This window comes from Diceros bicornis, chromosome X (assembly GCF_020826845.1).
Source record: "Diceros bicornis minor isolate mBicDic1 chromosome X, mDicBic1.mat.cur, whole genome shotgun sequence".
Classification (NCBI taxonomy): Eukaryota; Metazoa; Chordata; class Mammalia; order Perissodactyla; family Rhinocerotidae; genus Diceros; species Diceros bicornis.
The window spans coordinates 72,668,351-72,691,626 of NC_080781.1; the positions used below are offsets into that span (position 1 = coordinate 72,668,351).

Consider the following 23,276-nt stretch of genomic DNA (forward strand, 5'->3'; position numbering starts at 1 on the left):
ACCTCAGCTGGGAATGTGTGCCTCTGGCCACTCAAATTTTTCACTGCCTGAGCATGTCCGTGAATGATCCTAAAACTAAAAGCATAGCAAGGACTGATTTTCAGGTTACAAATAGATTTTAGTGAGTAGGTGAATTTGCAAATACAGAATCTGCAAATAATGACGACTTAATAATGATGACTGACTGCATTTCGTAAGAAACAAAATTAGGACTGACATAATGAAAGGCTTAGTGAGCACAGAGACTGGTAAACACATGGGTAAGTCCAGAAAAATTCTACCTATAAGATAATTGTAATGTCTAATTTTGGAGATAAAAAGGCAGAAGAAACATAACTAGATAATGAAAACATGTAAGACAGATGACTGAAATTAAATGTTTAAAAATCTTTATATTATTCAGGAGAAGGAAAGAGTTTCTGATTATTTAGATAATAAATTAACTATGAATGTTAAAATGTGAAGGTTACTGCTAAGGAAATAGAATGTAACTTCCAAAATAGTAGAGGAAAAAATGAGGTGAACTACTTGACAAATCCAAAAGAAGATAGCAAAAGAGAAGTGAATCACAGAGAAAACAGGATCAAGAGAAATAATAAAATACAGTCAATGCATCACTTAACAGCGGGGATACATTCTGAGAAAAGCATCATTAGGCAACTTCGTTGTTGTGCAAACATCATAGGGTGTACTTACACAAACCTAGAATGTATACCCTACTACACACCTAAGCTATATGGTACTAATCTTAAGGGACCACCATTGTAACCATTGTATATGAGGTCCATCACTGCCTGAAATGTTGTTATACAGCACATGACTGTAAAAGGATAGAAACATCCTCAAAATGTCAGGATGGATTAAAAAAATAATGAAACAAATTAGAACCATGTGCTTTAAACAGGACTTTAAAACATAAAGACAGAAAGTCTGGATGTAAAAGGACAGAAAAAGTTATAACAGACAAATACCTAAAAAAAGCCGATGTAACTTTATTAGGATCTATCAGATTTCCTAAAGCAGCATTAGGAATTTAAAAAAAGTCACTATAAAATGATAAAAAGTAAATTCACAAGTGGATGAAATAATTCTAAATTTCCATGAACCTCTATATATTGTCAAAGTGTCATTGTGTATATGTCTACAAAACTGACAAAGAGAAAATTATCACTCTTGGGAGATTGTAACAACACTCTCAGTAACTGACAAAACTAAGTAAGAATATAGAAGTTATGAAACTCTATTAAAAAGCTTAACTTAATAAACATATAGAGAATTATAGCCAATCTTGTACCCAATAATTTGAGAATACACATCATTTTAAGCATATGAGACATATGAAAACCGATCATGCACTGGGCCATAAAGCAAATTTGAAATAATAGATATCAGAAAAATTTGCAGTCTAATCACAACTAAATAATGAATGTATTAATTAATATGGGGATTCTCTTCACAAGTTTTCTGTAAGAATCTAAAACTGTTCTAAGATAAAATGTTTATTAAAATATACATTTGGAAATTAAAAAAACATTTTACCTACATACGGAATGAAGAAAAATTAAAATGAAAAATTAAAAAAATAGAATTGAATGACAATGAAATGAGTGGAATGTGGCTTGTGGGATGCAAAGTTAATGCCATATTCAGATGGAATTTTCTAGCCTTAAAAATTCACATTAGAAAAGAAGGCAGGCTAAAAATTAACATGATAAGCATTCATCTCACAAAGTTAGGAAAAGTACAGAATAAACCCAAAGAAGCATAAGGAAAGCAAAAAATCTCAGAGGAAGAACATAGAAACAAAGATATAATAGAAAGGATAAAAAAGTCCAGAGTTGAGTTCTCTTTAAAGACTAATAACATTCACATATCTCTGTAGAAACTGATCAAGGAAAAAGAGAAGGCATAAACAGTGTAGGAATGAAAAAGGAGAAATAACTACAGACACAGTAGAGATATTTTAAATTATGAACATTATGCCAATAAATTGGAAGTTTTAGACAAAACGGACAATCCTAGAACAATATTATAAAAACAAATTAAAAATTAAATAAAAAATCGAATAATTCTAAATTCCTGATTCAATGTTAAAACATTTTAACATATAAATTAATATTAATTAATTAACGACAGAGGCCCAGATTGTTTTACTGGAACATTATATCAATGATTTGAGAAAAAAGTAATATCTATCTTATACAAACTCTTCCAAAGAATAGAAAACAGAAGGAACACTCAACTTTGATACCCAAATAAAAAAGGATACTATATGTAAATGGACAATTACAGACCAAACTCACTTATAAGCAGAGAAGCAAAAATACTAAACAAAATATTAGCAATTAAGCAAATATTAAAGGTACTTCATATTCATGATGGGTTTATCCTAGAAATGTAAGGATGGTTAACATTAAAAAAAACTATCCATGTTTTTTAACCAAATTAGAAGATTAAAGAAGAAAATACAGATGACAATCTCAACACATTTTGAAAGAACACAACCAAAAGAAAACTGGTATAGCTATACTTATATCAGACAAAATAGACTCCAAGCCAAAAAAGTTAACAAGAGACAAAGATGGACATTATATAATGATAAAGGGGGAAATCCATCAAGAAAACATAACATTTATTAATATATATACACCTAACATAGGAGCACCAAAATACATAAAGCAATTACTAGTAGATCTAAAGGGAGAAATTGACAGCAACACAATAATAGTAGGGGACATCAGTACTCCACTTACATCAATGGATAGATCATTCAGACAGAAAGCCAATGAGGAAACATCTACCTTAAATGAGACAAGATGAACTTAACAGATGCATATAATATTCTATCCAAAAGCAGCAGAATACACATTCTTCTCAAGTGCACAGGGAACATTCTCAAAGACAGATCATATGCTGTGAAGCAAGACAAGTCCCGACAAACTTAAGACTGAATTCATATCAAGCATCTTTTCCCACAACAATGGTAACAAACTAGAAATCAACGACAAGAAGGAGGCTGGAAAAGTGACAAATATATGAAGACTAAATGACATGCTACTGAACAATTACTGGATCACTGAAGAAATCAAAGGAGGAATCAAAAAATACCTGGAGAGAAATGAAAATGAAAACACAACATATCAAGACTTATGGAATGCAGCAAAAGTGGTACTAAGAGGGAAATTTATAGCAATACAGGCCTTCCTTAAGAAACAAGAAAAATCTCAAATAAACAAGTTTACACTATACCTAAAAGAACTAGGAAAAAGAAGAACAAAGCCCAACATCAGTAGAAGGAAGGAAACAATAAAAATCAGAGTGGAAATAAATAGAGACTGAGAAGACAATAGAAAAGATCAATGAAACTAAGCTGGTTCTTTGAAAAGATACACAAAATTGATAATCTTTAGCTAGACTAAGTAAGAAAAAAACAGAGAAGGCTCAAATAAATAAAATCAGAAATGGAAGAGGAGAAATGACAATGGGTACCACAGAAATACAAAGGATTATAAGAGAATACTATGAAATGCTATATGCCAAAAAATTGGATAACCTCGAAGATTTGGATAAATTCTTAGACTCATACAACCTCCCAAAACTGAATCAAGAAGAAATAGAAAATATAAATAGAATGATAACTTGTAAGGACATTGAAACACTAATACAAAACATCCCAAAAAACAAAAGTCCAAGACCAGACTGCTTCTCTGGTGAATTCTACCAAACATTCAAACAAGACCTAACACCTACATCTCAAACTCTTTCAAAAAATTAAAGAGGAGGGGACACTTCCTAACTCATTTTACAAGGCCAACACTACCCCGATACCAAAACTAGACAAGGACAACAGAAAAAAAGGAAATTACAGGACAATATCACTGATGAACATAGATGCAAAAATCCTCAACAAAATATTAGCAAATCAAATACAACAATACATTAAAAAGGTCATACACCACGATCAAGTGGGGTTTATTCCAGGGATACAAGGATGGTTCAACATCTGCAAATAAATCAACATATTGGTACATCACATTAACAAAATGAAGAATAAAAATCACTTGATGATCTCAATAGATGGAGAGAAAGCATTTCAAATGTCCATATTACATAAAGCAATCTACAGATTCAATGCATTTCCTTTCAAAATTCCAATGCCATTTTTCACGGAAATAGAACATAGAATCCTAAAATTTACTTGGAACAACAAAAAACTCTGAATAGCCAAAGCAATCCTGAGAAAAAAGAACAAAGCTGGAGGTATCACATTCCCTGATTTTAAAACATACTACAAACCTATAGTAATCAAAACAGCATAGTACTGGCAGAAAAACAGACACACAGATCAATGGAATAGAATCAAGAGCCCAGCAATAATCCCACACATTTACTGTTAATTTTCGACAAAGGAGCCAAGAACATACAATGGAGAAAGGAAAGTCTCTTCAAATAAATAGTGTTGGGAAAACTGGACAGCCACATGCAAAAGAATGAAAGTATACTGCTATCTTACACCATACACAAAAATTCAGTCTAAATAGATTAAAGACTTAAATGTGAGACCTGAAATCATAAAACTCCCAGAAGAAAACATAGGCAGTACAGTCTTTGGTATCAGTTGTGGCAGTATCTTTTTGAATACCGTGTCTCCTGAGACAAGGGAAACAAAAGCAAAAATAAACAAATGGGGGACTACATAAAACTAAAAAGCTTCTGTACAGCAAAGGAAACCATCAACAAAATGACAACCTACTGACTGGGAGAAGATATTTACACATCATATATCCAATAAGGGGTTAATATCCAAAATATATAGAGAACTCATAAAATCCAACAACAAAAAAACAATGCAATAAAAAAAATGGGCAAAAGATCTGAACAGACCTTTTTCCAAAGAAGATATACAGATGGCCACAGGGGCATGAAAAGATATCCAACATCCCTAATAGGGAAATGCAAATCAAAACCACAATGAGCTATCACCTCACGCCCATCAGAATGGCTATTATTTAAAAGTCAAGAAACAACAAGTGTCGGAGAGGATGTGGAGAAAAGAGAACCCTCATATACTGCTAGTGGAAATGTAAATTGGTGCAGCCACTATGGAAAACAGTATGGAGATTCTTCAAAAAATTAAAAATAGAACTGACATATGATGCAGCCTTTCCATTTTTTGGTATTTATCCAAAGAACACAAAAACACTAATTTGAAAAGATATACAAACCTCCATGTTAATTGCAGCATTATTCACAAAAGCCAAGATATGGAAACAACCTAAGTGCCCATCCACAGATAAATGGATAAAGAAGATGTGGGGGGTGTGTGTGTGTATTATATACAGACAAATACCATATGATTTCACTCATATGTGGTAGATAAACAAACACCTATATACAGAGAACAGATTGGCGATTACCAAAGGGGAAGGGAGTGGGGCGAAAAGGGTAAAGAGGCACATTTGTACAGTGACAGACGGCAACTAGATTCTTGGTGGGGAACACGATGTAGTCTATACAAAAGGCAAATTATAATGCTATAGGCCGGAAATTTATACAATGTTATAAACCAATGTTACCTCAAAAAAAAAATGCAGTATCTGCAAAGTGAAATAAAGCAAAGCACAATAAAATGAGGAATACCTGTAAAAGAATGATCATAGCAGTATTGTTTGTCGTTACAGAAAAAAATGTAAACAAGCTAAATGTTCATCACTAACAGAATGGGTAAATTGTGGGATATTTCTACAATGAAAAACTACATAGAAATGAAAATGAAAATGACATAATGAATGAATCCCAAACATCACCTTGAATGAAAATGAAAATGGCAATATGACATCACACATATAAAATTGGAAAATATGCAAGATATAACTATATCTTAAGAATGTACATGTGGTAAAATATGAAGAAATACACAGAAATGATAAATATGAACTTTTAGAGTGGTTACGTTTGGTGGATGAAGAAGGGACACGAGTTGATAATGTTTTATTTCTTAAGCCCAGTGGTAGGTAACTGGTATTTTATTCCTTTTTGTGTTTTCAGGGGTGGGGATTAAAGTTACATGATTTTAAAAAGTCATTTCAAATAAAAAGTTAGATTAATTTAAGAGTTTATAGTCCTGGTTCCATGAGATGGTATCTTTGAACTTTTAAAAAGGAGGGTTGTTCAAAAATTAAAAGAAAAAAACCCAAAAATGTATTAAATAATACTAGTATATGGACAATGCTGTTAGGAATGTGTAGTAATAGTATAACTTGGATAACTTGAACCTGTTTGTGCTTTAAATTTAATATAAAATAGCTTCTGTCCAAGACTGTTTTCATATATTCTGTTCCTAAACTTGAAGTATACTCTGTAGAAACACTAATTTTAAGTTTATAGTATCAGTAGCTACTTACTCTGTATTCCCATGTTACTTTATATATCACGTTCTTTTCTTCACTTCATTATAACTCTTTGTTTACATGTCTGATTCTTCAACTAGACTATGGACACCCGGAGAATAAGGATGAGTCCTAATCATCCTTATATTATCAGCCTAGTGCAGTGCTTAACAGAATTTCTCAACAGCTTTAAGTGAATAAATACTAGTAGAAAAGTGTTTTGCAGTGGTACATGATATATTGGGGGAAAAAGCACCACTGATGTTGGGCAAGAGGACTCAATTACACATTTAAGCTTATAAGTAAGTTTATACTAACACAATGCTGTCTATTCGTTATATGTTAGGATTCCACATAAGATTTCATTCAGAAAAAAAGGGATCTGTTGCTAAGAGTTACAAAACTAATGTGACAGCAGATCCCAATTTTTTTTAATTTCATGGACTGGTATAATTAAAAGAAAGAATATATCGACACCAAAAATGTAGGAAGGAGAGTCTCAGAATAAAGGACAGCTTTTAAAATTGAACACATTTAGCTTTGAAAAATACTTTTCACATTGTCCCTTTTTATTTTTCTCATTTTGACTTGATCTTGAAACCTCATCACAGACCAGCAGTATCACAATTACCAATAAAGCTCTTAAAAAATACAGAGTTCTGGACCCAAATCTCTGGAATTTTCAGTTTGGTAGATCTGGCATGGGTTTCAGAAATATGTAGTTTATAAAAAATCTCACCAGGTGATTTTTATGCACAGTTTGGTTTAGAAACCACTGATTTAGTATCCTCTTCCACAGGACAAGTGAAATATTGGAATGTTTCTATTGCTATCATAAGCAACATGATAAAATGTTATGGATCTGTATTTGATTCTTATGATACACATACATATTAGAATGTTTCTGTTGCATATAAATATACATATAGATCTATGATCTCTTATCCATAATTCCAAAATCCAAAAAGTTCTGAAAACTGAAAGTTATATATAACATTTGTTAGCAAAACATGACCTGACCAGAACAAATTTGACGACAAAACCTGATCTCAACTAACAAGTTACATACAGTCTTTAATTTATCCCATTTAATGTTCACATGTTTCAGTGTAGAAATATTAATGCATGTGATTATGAGGTGCTGCCCCAAGCCACCAAGATATAATGCAATATATGGCATATGTGCCTTATTGCCTTTCTAAAATTTAGAGAAGTCTGAATTCTGATTTGAATATTAAAAAAATGGCAACTCAAAACAAAACCTGTTTCCCTGTGTATGGCAATTTTCTCAACCACTCATTATATGGAATGGTTATTGTTTAAAATGTTCACACCTTAAAAGTATAAAAGTACCTAAGAATGAGGAATAAGGCATTTTTCTAATGTTTCTTTTTGGAAAGGAGCTCTATGCAAACAGTTACTTTCCTGCATAATAAAATTATTTATAAGTTTGTGTCAGGAATATTTTCTCTTTGAAAGGAGATGGGGCTTAGTAAACAGTATAAAACTTTATACTCTTGAGTATTTATAAATTAAATTTTAAAGTAACTCAAATACTTTAAAAAGTAATTTACTTTTAGCTGCCAAGAGGAATATTTTAACTATGAAAAGTAATTAATACAATGCAACAATGAGTGAAATAAAGCATGAGACTATTGATTAAATCATAATTACTACCAGTTCTGGTAACTACAGCCCTATTATTACACTTGTTTTAATAAATTCAGAGTTAATAATTCAGTCCCATAGAAGCAGAAAATGCATGTGCATACATACACACTCTACAAGTGCTTTTCAATTTAAGAAATGTTAACTATCATAAGGCTAGATGTACATTAAGGGCATGTGAATTTTTACCAGTCTCTATTCCAAATAGTTATATACGTTCAGAAATGAATAAGGAGATGAATTCCCTGACCTCAACCTTAAACTAGAATATGGCAGACAGACAAGATTACCAATAGTTTTAGTACAAATAAGCACATGAATCCACAGTCTACCCATCTTAGACTACCAGCACTGTCAAATATATTCATGTGTCTATGTAGCCCAGGCAACCTGTAACACCAGTGTTTCTCTGATGATGAATCTTTTGTTCTAGGCCAGAAATCAAAACATCCCTGGGTTTAAAAACTTGCCTCTAACTATTGGGTACTTTCTACAACTCGAGTATGAAATTCTTAAATTCAGTTGTCTGCTAGTCAAATAATCACCCTCTGTGTATGCTACTATAAGTAGCTACTATATTGAAGTGGGGAAATTGTTGGTGTGGAAAATAATGACATCAATTCAACTACTAAATTGAGCTAACAGAACTGATACACTGTGTAATATTTTAGATATTTCAGTTGGCTATAAATCCCTGGAGTATTTTTCTATTTGGAAAAATAACACTGGCAGAATAACCTCTTTCATTGACTAATCATAAATTCAAAGTGGCAAGGTGGTTGCTATTAAGACAGCATTTGTTTTGCTTTGCCCCCTGAAAAGACAATGGCTGAAATACTTTGTGTTTGACGGACTAAAACTTTAGAAAGACTGAACAGTAATACTTATTAACACGTATAGAATGATGCATAAGGCCCTAAACTAGGTGTTGGGTAATCCCAGGCTCCAGCACCTTGTGCTTCAGGGATGTTGGCCTCCACCAGTTATTGGACTCTGTCTTTACATACAGTTCCTTTGCCTAGTATACCCTTCTTTCCTCCTCCCTATCACCTTTCTCTTAATTCCTGTGAGGTCAGCACACACCACAATGCTTGCTTATTGGCTAACATAAACAGTAACACTGATTCGGAGAAACTGGTCTCAAAGATCTCCATTAATGGCAATAGGTTTCCCTCCTCCTGCCAAAATCTATGCAAAAGTGAAAAAAAAACTCACTCACTTGGCCCTCGGGATTGATAAATAAGGAAATCAAAGAATCATCTGAACATTTCATTATCTGAAATTTTCATAAAGTATCAATTCCCCATCTTCCAATTCTAGAAAATTAAAATTAAAACATTACATCATATAGATGTACCTTTTAATAGGAAATATCTATGAACCAGACTTGTCTTCAAGAGACTCTTTAGGCTTTCCCTAAGGTGACTGTAGATTCATGGTTTTCAAACTCTTGTTAGCACAAAATCTCAAGTGAAATGTCAATATACAGAAAAAGTAGCTCTGCATAACCCTAGGACTCCATCAAACATAACTAAATTGAGCTGTAAGTTCTGGAGGCACTGTGGAAAAGTGAACACAACAGAGACTATGGAGCCCAGCCCAGATCCTTTACCCTGTACTTACAGGCTCTGTGGCTTTCTCAGCTTTAATTACTTCTTCTACAAAATGAGGATACTACCACCCGTCTTCCACTGCTGTTTTGAGGGTTTGAGATAATATATACAAAAACCCCAACACGAAGTTTGGCACATAGTAGGTGTTCAATAAATTGTCATTACCACTTCATGACTTTGCTAAGTCACCTATTTTTTTTTTTTTTGAGGAAGATCAGCCCTGAGCTAACATCCATGCTAATCCTCCTCTTTTTGCTGAGGAAGACTGGCTTTGAGCTAACATCTATTGCCAATCCTCCTCCTTTTTTTTTTCCCCCAAAACCCCAGTAGATAGTTGTATGTCATAGTTGCACATCCTACTAGTTGCTGTATGTGGGACACGGCCTCAGCACGGCCGGAGAAGCGGTGCGTCGGCGCGCGCCCGGGATCTGAACCCGGGCCGCCAGTAGCGGAGCGCGTGCACTTAACCGCTAAGCCACGGAGCCGGCCGCAAGTCACCTATCTTAATTGGGCAATATGGTTAGTCAGGGAATAAAAAGTCCCACTGTCTCTTTAAAACATTCTGTGTGATTTAATTTATTTGCAATTACACTGCTGATAGGCAAGACAGAAATCAACTATGTCTTAATAGATTACTGCTTTGAAATTTAAATTAGAATCAGGGCTCAACACATTCATTATGCATACAGAAGGAAGCCTTGCTTTAAGATTTCAATCTGTTTCCTAAGAAAAATTATTAGTCAGCTTACTAGCAGAATTTCATAGTAGAAATCGCATGTTCTGACTGCCTCTCTGAAGTGGTGTAGCAACACCAAGTCAAAGTCCAAACATAGTAGGGCAGAAAGCTATTTGATTCCAAGTGACAACAGTAGGATTATGCAATCTTTTGGGCACAGAGAAGTAGAGGTTGAAAATGGAGGTAAGAAGGAGGAAATAAAAATGTTCCACTAGCACGTGCATGCCCCAGAATAAAGCAGTGGTACCAATACGATAGATTGTTTATTCATACATTTGATAAGAAGGAGTGGCATTATGCATCCAACTTTCCCCTTTTTCAGCTCCCAGCATCTTGATCATCCCTTGTGTATTTCTGGGAGGTAGTCTGGGATCACATAAACACAGGGAAATCATCAGAATTGAAAGGAACGTTAGAAATTACTTGTCAACATCCCTCACGTTACAGATGTGAAAACTGAAGCCTAGAGATCTATAATTGTGGAGTAATTGCTGAATAAAAGAACAAGAAGGAACTCAAATCCAGATCGAATCTTATTTTCCTCTTTGCATTTTAACTTTCATAGTGAATTGCTCAGAACTGGTCCTCAAATTGTATCAAATGATGAACCATAAGTAATCTTTACATGCAACACTTCTTGTAAGACACCATATTCTACTAGCTAGGCAGGCCATAAATTATAAGTCTAAGGCCAGGTAATGATATTTAAAAAGCACATTTGAAATATTATTAATTGGTAAACAAAAATCACAATGCATTTGTGAACACTAGCAAAACCTCAGACTCTGATATGTAATTAGTTCTGCTTTAGGATATAAAGCCATTCATAAATGGCAAACAGACATTTCTAAGGTAGCTGGCAATCTTTGCCTATAACACAGTCTCATCTGTCTGAGTGACTACAAAAGGAGATAATGAAACCAATTCAGTTCACAACATCCCTTTCTCTACTCTCAGAATGTCTACAGTACCTATTATCTATTTCGTTACAGTCATGCATCGTTTAAGAAGGGGGACACGTTCTGAAAAATGTGGTGTTGGGCAATTTTGTCATTGTGCAAATATCATAGAGTGTACTAAAGATGAATAAAATTTGCCACCCTAAAATGTGTCTGTTTAACATGAGGTTTATTTTAGGATGAGTATTTTTAAGAAACAAAAGACTCGGGGCCGGCGGGGTGGCGCAAGTGGTTAAGTGCACGCTCCGCTGCGGTGGCCCGGGGTTCGCTGGTTCGGATCCCGGGCACGCACCGACGCACCGCTTGTCAAGCCATGCTGTGGCGGCATCCCATATAAAGTGGAGGAGGATGGGCATGGATGTTAGCCCAGGGACAGTCTTCCTCAGCAAAAAAGAGGAGGATTGGCAGATGTTAGCTCAGGGCCCATCTTCCTCACAAAAAAAAAAAAAAAAGAAACCAAAGACTCAAAAGTTTTTCTTACCCGCCTAAAAGAATTCAGATAAAAAACCTGTCTCAGGAAGTGAGCTATCATTTTAGCATAACACGAACTAGGTGATAGACAGGGAGGAACCCAGAAAGGCTTGTTTGTTGGGCTCCCCTCTGTGTTCTTCTATTTCCCTGTGGCCAAACACTTGTTTTCCAAACATTTGTTTCTTTTCACCCACCTGTGAATTGTCTTCCTTCCCTTTGAAGTCCCTGACTCTCCCCATCCCCAACATCCTCTTTTGTCTTTAGCTGAGGATGGCATTTAAGGTGAGGGCTTCGGCCACTTTGGTAAGCTACTTGGTTTTCCTGGGTTTCTCCTATGTATACACATTATTAAACTTTTGTTTGTTTTTCTCCTGTTAATCTGTCTCATGTCATTTTAATTCTTAGAGCAGCCAGAAGAACCTAGAAGGGTAGAGAAAAATTTCTTCCTCCCCTACAGTACCTACACAAACCTAGATGGTATGGCCTACTACACACCTAGGCTATATGGTACTAATCTTATGGGATCATCACTGTATATGCGATCTGCTGTTGACTGAAATATCATTATGTGGTGCACAACTGTACTTCTCTACCTTTCTCTACCTAAATATTGCTACGTATTTATCCCCACCCATGTGTGTACTGGCTCAATTATATCAAAAGTTACTCCAACTTGGGAATGGGTCTTATAACCCTCTGTATCGACAGCTTAGGTGCATTGCTCAGCCCATACTAGAGACTCAGATTCAATATATGTTAATAATTAATTCTTAATAGAAAGTCATTTGCCATTTTGTGTCCACTATGCGCTGAGTGCTATGCAAGGAAATGAGGATTCAAAGATGAAAGATAAGGAACCCATCCACAAGGAACTCACAGTCTAATGTAAGAGATAGATAAGTAAACATATGATTACAATAGTGAAAAAAAGGCTAAAATGGAGGGGAAAATAAATGAGGAAAGGAGCACAGAGTAGGAACTGGCACTCTCAGATATCTAGGTTTATTGGGGATGGTGGGTTAGGAGATTAGGAATATGACATGGAAAGCTTCCTGGAAATGAAGTATGCTTGAGCTAAGTCAAAAACAACAAAATGCCAAAAGAAGGGTAGAAACAGAGAAGCAAAAAAAAAAAAAAAAAAAAGAGCATGGAATCGAGGAGCATCCCTTAGTTATTTCTCTTCTACTGTTTCATTCCTATAATCAAATACTACTCCTGAAACACACTGTGTTAATATTGCACATATATTACTAATAATTCTATACTTGTAAACACCTATATTAACATGTTACAACAAATAAATTTGGTGATTCCATCGAGTTTTTTGAACTGAGATTTGATCTAATCCACCATGATAAATTCAGTGTGTTTAACTGTCCAAAGACAGAAGTCACAACTGCCATGCTAATTCAACTTTTAGCACATTTCATCTTCTTATATACTGTAACAATGACATTTTTGCATTTTATACAGGTGACAAATGTTACTCAAGTTTCAGTTCAAGTTATTTTTTTTAATGTAGGACAGGTCTGAGTCCATATGCCATTCTGCTCCTCTATGCTCCAAGGAAAAGGTCTGGATTCTACAAAAAGGAACCAGGAGAAGTGATCACTGCCGAATGGTATGAATCAAGTTAAACCTCCTCACTTCCTCTGATAGACTGAAGGGTAGCTAACAGTTCATTTTTGTTAGGTATTAAACTATTGATAACAGTACCATTAATTTTAAGTATAGTCAGGCATACATACTTTTCACTGAAAGGAAATTAGTAACCAATTATCTTGATACTGGAAATCACATAGGGTAGGCTTAGGTAGAGGAAAAATAACTTGCACTATTAGAGTAGGAAACAAAAGCAATTTTAGAGCTATTCAAATCCTTTCAAAAGTTCTGGGGAAAGAGAGAGCAATTTGTACTAAAATTTCTGAATACTTAACAGCATGTTCAAAACTTTACAATTTAGTAAGCCCTTCCATTTTATTTTATCTTCAGAACAGCTTTATAAGGTTGGCAGGTTAGTATGTTTACAGATCAGTAAACGTTGCATGACAGAGGCTATATGAGTTGTCCTCATTCACATGTTTCTTAAGTGACAGAACTGGGATTAGCAACTGATCTTCTGACTCACAATCCAGTGCTCTTTCCTTTATGATGCTGCTTTAAAAAAAAATCATCTAACACAACTACACTTCCATAAAACATATCCTTTAAACTGTAGTGATAACTGGGCCTTTCAGTCATCCACTCTGTTCATGAAATGACCTATTTTTGCACTTCCTCAAGGGTTCACAATTTATTCTTGGTTTATCTTGGCCAGTTCAGCACAGGATATGTTTCAATATTACCAGTATGGCTTGTATAATTTAATCCTCTCACCAAATGTCTTTCCATGTTTCAGACTTACAAACTAATGAAGGCAAAAGAGCTTTAACACGAGCTATCAAACAATCACCATTACCCACATTTTGTCATTTTGCCAAGTTTTATTCAATGGCAAGATACCAAGCCACTCTATTTTTTGTAATGCCAACTCCTGGAAGAAGGAGGAATTACAGCGACATGGAAATCCTGCGACGCTATTTCAGTTGTGAAAAGCAATTTCATCACTCAATTCAGGGCTTCACACAGCTTGGTTCCTAACCCCGATCTCATTGCTTAAGTGGGAACACAGGTGCAATTGATGAATTTTTATAGCTTTAGAGAACTATATGAGTTTCCTTACGTGCTAAATCTGATTATCAACAAGCAAGCACTCAACTTAGTTTGGAGGGATGGTATTAAGCATTTTACCTCATTACCAGTCACCTTCATTCAGAAAAAGGAAGAAGTTCCACAAAAGCTATTTGACCTTGTACTGCATTCAAAACCTATACCTCCGCCCCAAATCTCTAGCGAACTCCTGCCGTCTCTGTTTCCGAACCACTCCCCCTCTATTTCTAAGAAGTGGAAAAATTCACTGAAAGGACAGGTGACAGTAGTTCTCAACGAGGTGAGGTTCGCGCTCAAGAATCTTGCTCAAACCAGTTCCGCCACGACTCTGACTCTTGCCAACGCAGTCTCACGTCCCCTGATTCTAGGATGGCGGCGGCTACCAGAAAAACAACAACAAACAAAACAAAACAAGCTGCCGGCGCCTACCAATCGGCGTCAGCGCCCTTACCCCTCCACAACTAAACCTAAAAGGTCACCACCACCAGGCGCCTCCCAGGGGCCCCAGTCCCTGCTCTTCCCCCCTTCTCTAAGCCGTAGCAGCAGCTTTTCAGACCGGAAAGGATACTCTCCATAGTCGACATGGTCCCACGACTTTTCTCAGCGGCAGACAGCCAGAGGCAGCAGCACAGGTTTGATTGGAAGGCACTCAAAGTACCGCCCAGCTCCTAGGTTTGCAATCCCACTTCCTGTTTCTGCACACGGCCTGCCGGGGGGTGGAGCCATCTGCGCCCAAGGGGCGTGGCTGGGGCAACGCCAAAATGGCTGCCGCTCCGAGAGTCGGTTAGGGAGTGCTGCAGTCGCTTGGGGGCGTTAGGGGGTTCGAGGGTAGGAGGTTACGCCCCTCCCCCTCGAGTCCTTCGCGTGCACCCTAGTGTAACCCAGCGCCTAACGGTTCTCGTCACCCAACTAACCTGGTTTTTACTTTTGTCGTACTCCGAACCTCCCGCCCCACCTTTTCCCTCAGATTTCACCCTATCCTTGACCCCTCACTTCTGTTCTCAGAGCTTAAAAGTCTTACGGATGAAGGAAAAAGGTATAGGGCTTTTAAAGTACTTTTTTTAAAAAAATTATAATCTTATGAAATAAGGGCGTAAGGGGTTAGCGGGGTTGGTAATTTTGAATTGTGAGGTTCGGTTGAAATTTTAAAAAGGATCATGATCCGTAAAGTTTTAGGTTAAAAGGGGAGGACAAAAAAAAATAACCCTAGGTGTAACAGGCGAAGTTGCTGTGAAATATATATTCGTAATAAATAGGTTATTATAATTGTTTACAATATATGGTGTAAAATACGAAAATTACTACGAAATCTCTCTAAAATGGGCGGTGAGGTTAATCGAAATACTAAATATTGGTTGGCGTTTTATTTGTGACTTATTAAAATATCCAAAGGTAATTTATTAGATACCATCTCTAGATTTATGGGAAGGGAGGAGATCTTTGGCGTTGGTGTCGCTGAATTTCGATTCAAAACTCTTGGAAATTCCAAGGAAGAGCTAAGAGATATTACTTTTGGAAAAAAAAATAGAATAATTATTCTCTGAGGAATTTTATAAGTTTGGCTTTAAAATTGTTCTCATCTTTAAAATTTCAGTATGTGATGGAAATGAGTGTATAATTGGCTAAGCTTCTTTTATCTTTAGGATTGTTTCGTTTTGAACCAAAAGGGTTCTAAAAGCTATTGTTTTACTCTTTTGTGTTAATGATGATTGGTAGGCTTCAGACTGTTACCTAATTATACACCCTCCATGCTGGAAAAACCAACCTTTTTGAATATAAGATGCTGGTAAAGTACAATCTGGAGACCACTTTCACAGATGAAGCTGTGTAAAGGTTATTTTTATTTTTTGATCTTACTCTCTATATATATTTGAGATGCAGGGTTTACTATTATAGAGATAGATAAAACTTGGCAGATTTCATCGTTTCCTCACTTTCCATGCTAGATAAACAACTGTATTTCACTATTTGAGAATTTTTTTTTTGGTATAAAGGTAAAAAATATTTTTAAAAAAAGTTCTTCCCTAGGTGCTTAATATGTATTTACACAGCTCTTTCAATAAATCTACATGTAGACCAGAACAATCCACTAAAGCTTAAGCATTTCCAAGTTTTATGTAAAGATTTTTTAGTTATATGTAGGTGATCTATAAGAATAAGCCTTTTTTAAAAAGTGTTTTTAAAATGTTTTTGCATGTTGTAGAACTTCTTAAGAGGGAGATCCTTAGGATAGGATCAGAGTTTTAGTAAAATTGAGATCTGAAGATTTTTTTTGTTAGGAAATTTTACTACTGATGTCCATCTTAAGTGAAAAAAAGACATAGCCTGTATCTTTGATTTACTAACTATTTAAAAGTTTAAGTTGATTTTATTTTTATGAATTCTGAGCTAATTTCGACTCCAAAAATTGCTCTCATATTTTTTCTTGGATATCTTATTTCTTAAAGTTAGATTTAGAATTTTTTTTTATCTTAGACACAGTATAGAACTGTTTAAAGTATATGTATGTTCAATTATTACTGCTGCTGTTGAAAGCAAGGAATTGAAATCTGTTAAAATCATAAACCTGTTTTTTTTTACAGAGCGAGTATAAAAAGGAAAGACATCAAATTTTGTTTTTATTAAATATTGAATACCTATAAAATAATATTTATAAAACATGAGTAACGAATAAACAAAAGCAATGCAGCAAACACCTGTGACCTATCACCCAATTTAAGAAAAGAAAATTACCATTTCCTTTAAATTTCTTGTGTACACCTTTCCTAATCACGTTCCTTTCCTTCCCTTTTTAGAGGCAACTGCTGTCTCAAATTTATATATAATTCCTCTGTTTTTCTTTATAGTTTTACCATAATATTTGTATCCATAAATAATATGTTATTTAGTGTTGCATGTTTTTGAACTTTGTGTAAATGAAATCATGCTTCTTTTTCTTCTTTGACTTGCTTTTGTAACTCATCATAATGTTCCCTTTTTTGTTATTGCACGTAACCATAGTTCATTTATTTTCACTGCTGCAGAGTATTCCACTGTATGAATATATCATAATTTATTTGTCTATTCTTCTGATGATGGATATTTGGGTTGTTTCCAGGCTAATATAGCCTCTAAGAATATATTAGTGTTATATTAACACATATTCTGATTAAACAGTTAAGATCAATAACTTATTTTAGTCTGCTAAACACATTAGGATGAAATCTGGAAATGCTTATTTTATCATAGTGATGATTAAGGTTAACCTTTTTAAAGCCAGATGTAATCTTTAAAAATGTAATTTTACTCTCTTATTCTAGTCACAATTATTCATTCATTGTTTATTGTATTTATTCATATTTCTTATTTTGGGGAGTTATCTTGGATCTTGGCTTTGTTATTCCACTCTACCAAATTCAGTAATGCCTCCTACCCTGTCTCACCTAAATAGGCAACAATCTTTTTCTCCTTTCACCCTTAGAACAAGACTATAATGATGACGATGATAGGTATAGTACCTCCCAAGTTGTTCTTTTGGGACTTAGTTAACTCTAAATATGAAGGTTTAACTGAAGCAACATCAGTCACATATTGAGAAACTCAGATATGATAAATTTCACTTATGTTTACATAGAAAGATGTGTTTTAAAAGATCTGTGAATTTTCACTTGGATAATTGAGATGTAAAGAACCAATACAGTCTCTTAAGTTAACTCAGCAGCTATTGAATATGGTAAAATTTGACATGAATAAAGCTAATGTGGTAAATTATAATAATACCCCCAGGAAATTAAGTTATTTTTATGATTAATCATTCTTAGGTCTCTAAATATTTTGCAATCCACTGTGTTACAAAGAGCAAGCTTTGATTTTTAAAGTTAAAAACACTTATAAAACAATTGCAGTTGAAATCTAAATTACCTGATTTTTAAAATTTAATTTCAGTTGTTTTGTGACAACACATTTTTGTCTTTTACCAAATGATTTTAAGATGATTAGAAATTTAAATGGTACATGACAGTTAAATTTCCATTGAAGTAGAAAGAACGGAGTACATCAGAAATGAGAATGGTACAGTATTATATAGTATTTCTCCAACTTTGGTGTCCTTGTTAAAAATACAGATGGCTGGACCTCACTTCTATAGAAAGAATAAGTTTGGAGTGGGGCCCAGAAGTCTATATTTTGCCTCAATTTGTATAATGGAAATGAATATTCTAATATAGAGTAATATAAATCTTATATTGGCTAACATAGCTCAATTTGGTTGGAACTTCATAGTTTACAAAATGCTTTTTATACATCATTTCATTTGATGCTTAAAGTAATGTGAGGCAACCTGGGCAGGTATTATAATCTTCTTTTTACCAATTAAAAAAAAGGAAAAAAAAACAAAGCTCAGAGACATTATATGATTTGCCCAAACAAGTTTTGAGCAAATGGAGTCTGTATTCAATTCAGGACTCTGATTTCTAATCCAGTACTTTTTTTTTTTGGTGAGGAAGATTGGCCCTGAGCTAATATCTGTTGCCAATATTCCTCTTTTTGCTTGAGGAAGATTGTCCCTGAGCTAACATCTGTGCCAGTCTTCTATTTTGCATGTCAGATGCTGCCAAAGCATGGCTTGATGAGCAGTGTGTAGGTCCGCGCCTAGGATCCGAACCCCTGAACCCTGGGCTGCCAAAGCGGAGTGCACAAACTTAACCACTATGCCACTGGGCCAGCCCCATCTAATCCAGTACTTTTGAATGCATATAGCAGAGTAAGGAGGACTCATTTAAGAATTTGCTATTATTAGAGATACTTTCCCACTTCAGGATGATTCCAAATTAGTTTTGAGAGTTGTGTGATACAGAAATTCTTTAATATAGGTATAAGTGCTCATAGAGAAACTCATTTTTAATAAACCTTTTCTTTATTGTTTTACTGTCCAGGAGCTGTTTGGAGAAAATTCCTTAGAGAAGAAAGAGCAAAAATAAGAGATTTTTTTCAGAAGAGCAAGTGAAGGCAAGGTAAAAAACAAAATCACTAAGTCTTGAAAGACTACTATGCTGTACTCCTGTATGCCATTTTACTGGGCACAGATCCTACACCCTTAGTTCCATACTGCTTTTATTTACTATTATTTTCATACCACTCTTTCTCCTAGATCGATTCTGGAATCTCAAGTCAAAATTCTGTCAAAGCCATTCCCATGGTTTTAGAACTTTATCTGGTAATTGGTTAGAACAGAGTTAGCATGCTTTGTAAATTTGTCGAATCCTCTATATTTTAGTACACACATTCAATGACTTTTGAATATTATTTTTTTCAAAATCAGCTATATTGTGGTCCACAATGCTTGCCTCTAGATCAGGGTTTCTCAACCAGCACTATAGACATTTTGGGCTGCTCAATTATTTGTTTTGGGAGGCTGTCCTGTACCTTGTAGGATATTTAGCAATATCTCTTGTTTCTACCCCCTAGATATCAGTAGCTTTACCCTCCCAAGTTGTGACAACCAAAAATGTCTCCAGAGATTGCGAAATATCCTCTGGAGGATAAAATCACCTCCAGTTAAGAACCACTGCTCTAGCTCTAGGATCATCTAGCACTACCTTTATATTAAACCAACAGACACAACAACAATAGCAACAAAAACATCTTTCAGCTTACTCTTTTTTTAGGCATAACCATAGCAAGAGCAAAACAACAATAACATCTCTAGATTTTGAATCACTTTACTAAAATTGGTAAAGTTAGGATCAAGGAAAGGAATTTTTGAAGTCATTGTAGAATTTTTCACTTTGGAGGCAGTGGAAAGAGCAGGGCATTTGGAGTCATTTAGAACTGGATTTGAATTTCTGGTTCTCATACTTAATAGCTGATTATCTTGGACAAGTTATTTAACCTCTTTGTGTTTCGATTTCCTCCTTTGCAAAAACAGAGATAATATTTATTTCTTATGTTTATTGTAGGGATTAAATGAGATTATTCTGAATAAATACTTAAAATAGTGGCTCTCAGAAATGGTAGCTAAGTAATGTCCTCTGCAGCTAAAAAACCCTCAACAAAGAGGTAAACATCATCAAGAAAGATATTTGAAACAAAAGAGAAAACCATACTGATATAAAAGCATGGTACCTTAGTGCTTGGAAAAATTTAGTTATTTCTATTCACCATTTCTTAAGAAAAAATTAACGTCAAGAGAGGGGCCAGAGAAAGACAGTTATAACAAGTGCTAGAAGGGCTTTGATCAGAATAGACTGTTTTATATTCTTCTGTATAGAAAGCATGGGTAAATGTTGATTGAATCAGTTTACACTATCATGGAGTATATGGGTAAAGTAAATATGAATTTTGTTCCTAGAATCTTGAGTAACTAAGAGTAGGTGATCTTCCTATGACTCAGCCTACTCAATGTTAGAAGGAGGTATTCATTGTTTTTTGTTTTTAATATGTTTAATAGCATATTCTCTCAATATTACATGATTCTTTTTGTAGTTTTATAAGAAATTTTATTTTTATGAGAAATTTTTAAAATGTAGAAAATAGATATAATAATATATTAAACATCCATGTTTCCACCTTCTCCAAATATTTACAACAGTTAATATGTAGTTACATTTTTTCAAGTCCTTTTTAAAATAAAATAAATAAAACAGTAGATGAAGCTGAAGTCTCCTTTGACCACACTCACTAGTCTTATTCTCTGCTCTCCCTCCTGGATATAACTGCTTTCATGAGGTACTGTGTATTCTTTTCCATACATAAATATACATTCATGGATAATATACAATATTTTGTATGTGTTTTTAAATTTACATAAATATTACACTTAGTATATATCTAGGTGCCATACTTTTTTTTCCTTCTTTTTTTCCTAGATCAGTCTCACCATGGATTTAAGAAATTTCTTGGTTTTCTAGGGACCAACTTTTAGCTTGGCTGGTCTTTTCTATTGATGTTTGCTTTCTATTTCATTAATTTCTGCTCCTTTAAATTTTCTTCAATGTTCCATACTTTTTACTCAACATTTTTTTTTGAGATCTACCCATGTTGATGTATTTACATTTGTTTATTTAATAATCCATCATATAAATATGGCACATTTTATTTATCCATTCCCTTCTTGACGGACATTTATAGGTTGCTTTCATTTTTTTTTTCAATTACAAGTAATGCTGCAGTGACTCACTGGGTTTCGCTGTACACATTTGCAAGAGTTCTCTAAGGTGTATACTGGAAGTGGAATTATTGGCACATAGGGTAGAAATAGCTATTTTAAGATAAAGGAGGTACTATTTTATATGTTAAAAGGTTTTATATACTGAAAATGAAGATTCTAAAAGGAGTTAAATTTGCATGTATTTTGTGGAAGAGCTGATTTTCACTTGGGATTGTTGACTTAGAAGTCAGACATGCCTGCTTATTTCAAGAACAGTTCAATGAAATATTGATTGCCTATTGTGTGCTCAGCACTGCACAGCTGACATTATCAGAAACAGAGTACTGAGCTGGATGGACTATGGGTCTGATCCAGAAGGGCTTTTATTATACTCTGATTCAGTCAGAAAGAAAGACTATCTACAGGACAAGATCAATGTATCAGGCAAAAGTCTATAAAATGTAAGTATATCAGGTTAATTGCCTATTTGATTTGCATAGCTATGGTCTAGAGGGCTTGTCATATGCTTTCGTCCTCTCTGAATCTCACAATTTTAAAGACCATGGCTGGTCCATTGTAGCTGAGATATACTGAAAGTTAACATTTCAGTGTATATAATTATTTCCTAAAATGAGTATTGACTAATGCATGTGAAGATATAGAAGGAAATATACTTATATATCACTTGATCCACTATAAAACTAGAATAAAAGAGGCAGTCGATTAAAAGATAAATTTTGAAAAGAATGTATAGAAAAAATAATAATTTATGAAAAATGTTGTATAACTATGAGAAGCCAATCCTGTGGGCACTCTTGGCAGCAACTTATTCAAATGATATTTATCAGACTTTTTATCATTGAATTTTTCATTGAGATAACCACTTTGACTACAACACGTCTCAAATTCCATATTTGGCCAAAAAGGCTTAAAATTTTATTTCACAAATTATTCTAGACCTTGTGTGTCTCAGTTGCCTAAGAACAAAACAGTGAATTTCTATGGCAACTTAATTCAACTAACCCATTTCTAAGTCAGATCCTAAGCCGAAGCTTAATCAGAACTAGGTAATGATTCAGACTACACAAAAATTAATAAACTTCTATTTCTTTTTTTCAGATTTAATTCCTTGTAAAACGAAATCATCCAATATTTCACGTCTATCTAACTGAAATTTCACTAACTGGAGGTAAGCTATAAAGTTTAGAGGGACACAAATTTATAAATTGGAGGAAAAAAGAGGGGTTATATAACTTATTAAAGACGATACATCAGGTTGGTGTGATTAAGCCTTTCATTTTTATTTCAACCTTCAGATAACCCGTCATTTAAGATGTATTTATGAACAGGGTAGAAAGGATTGTCTTAAAAATTGCCTTTGACAATTATATTAATAAATAAAGTATGGATTTAATAAACAGTTGCTCAACTTTGGATAGATTAAGGAAAAAAAGATTATGGACATAAATTTGCAAGCACATTCTTCATTATATTATTCTTTTACATTTCTTCTTTCTTTTGTAGAAACCAGTAGTATTTCTCTATTAGTATTCTTTTCTCCTTTCTTATTAGTCTTTCTCTATTTTTTTCATTACTAATTCTCAT

The 23,276-nt window shown here is 34.4% G+C and overlaps 1 protein-coding gene and 1 long non-coding RNA gene across 3 annotated transcripts in view; one reads left to right on the forward strand and one right to left on the reverse strand.

Moving 5' to 3' along the window:
- Positions 1-15,217, reverse strand: part of LOC131401181 (charged multivesicular body protein 1B2) — a 33,213-nt gene extending 17,996 nt beyond the window's left edge. For both annotated transcript variants that reach the window (XM_058536250.1, XM_058536249.1), the window contains exon 1: positions 15,114-15,217. In XM_058536250.1, coding sequence (XP_058392233.1) covers positions 15,114-15,129 — 16 coding nt within the window. In that variant the 5' untranslated portion in view covers positions 15,130-15,217. The remainder of the gene's footprint in view (positions 1-15,113) is intronic.
- Positions 15,218-15,499: 282 nt separating this feature from the next.
- On the forward strand, positions 15,500-22,854 carry LOC131400529 (uncharacterized). The gene is made up of 3 exons (XR_009217368.1): positions 15,500-15,581; positions 19,459-19,536; positions 22,791-22,854. It is a non-coding gene; the product is annotated as an uncharacterized LOC131400529 (long non-coding RNA).
- Positions 22,855-23,276: the final 422 nt, after the last annotated feature.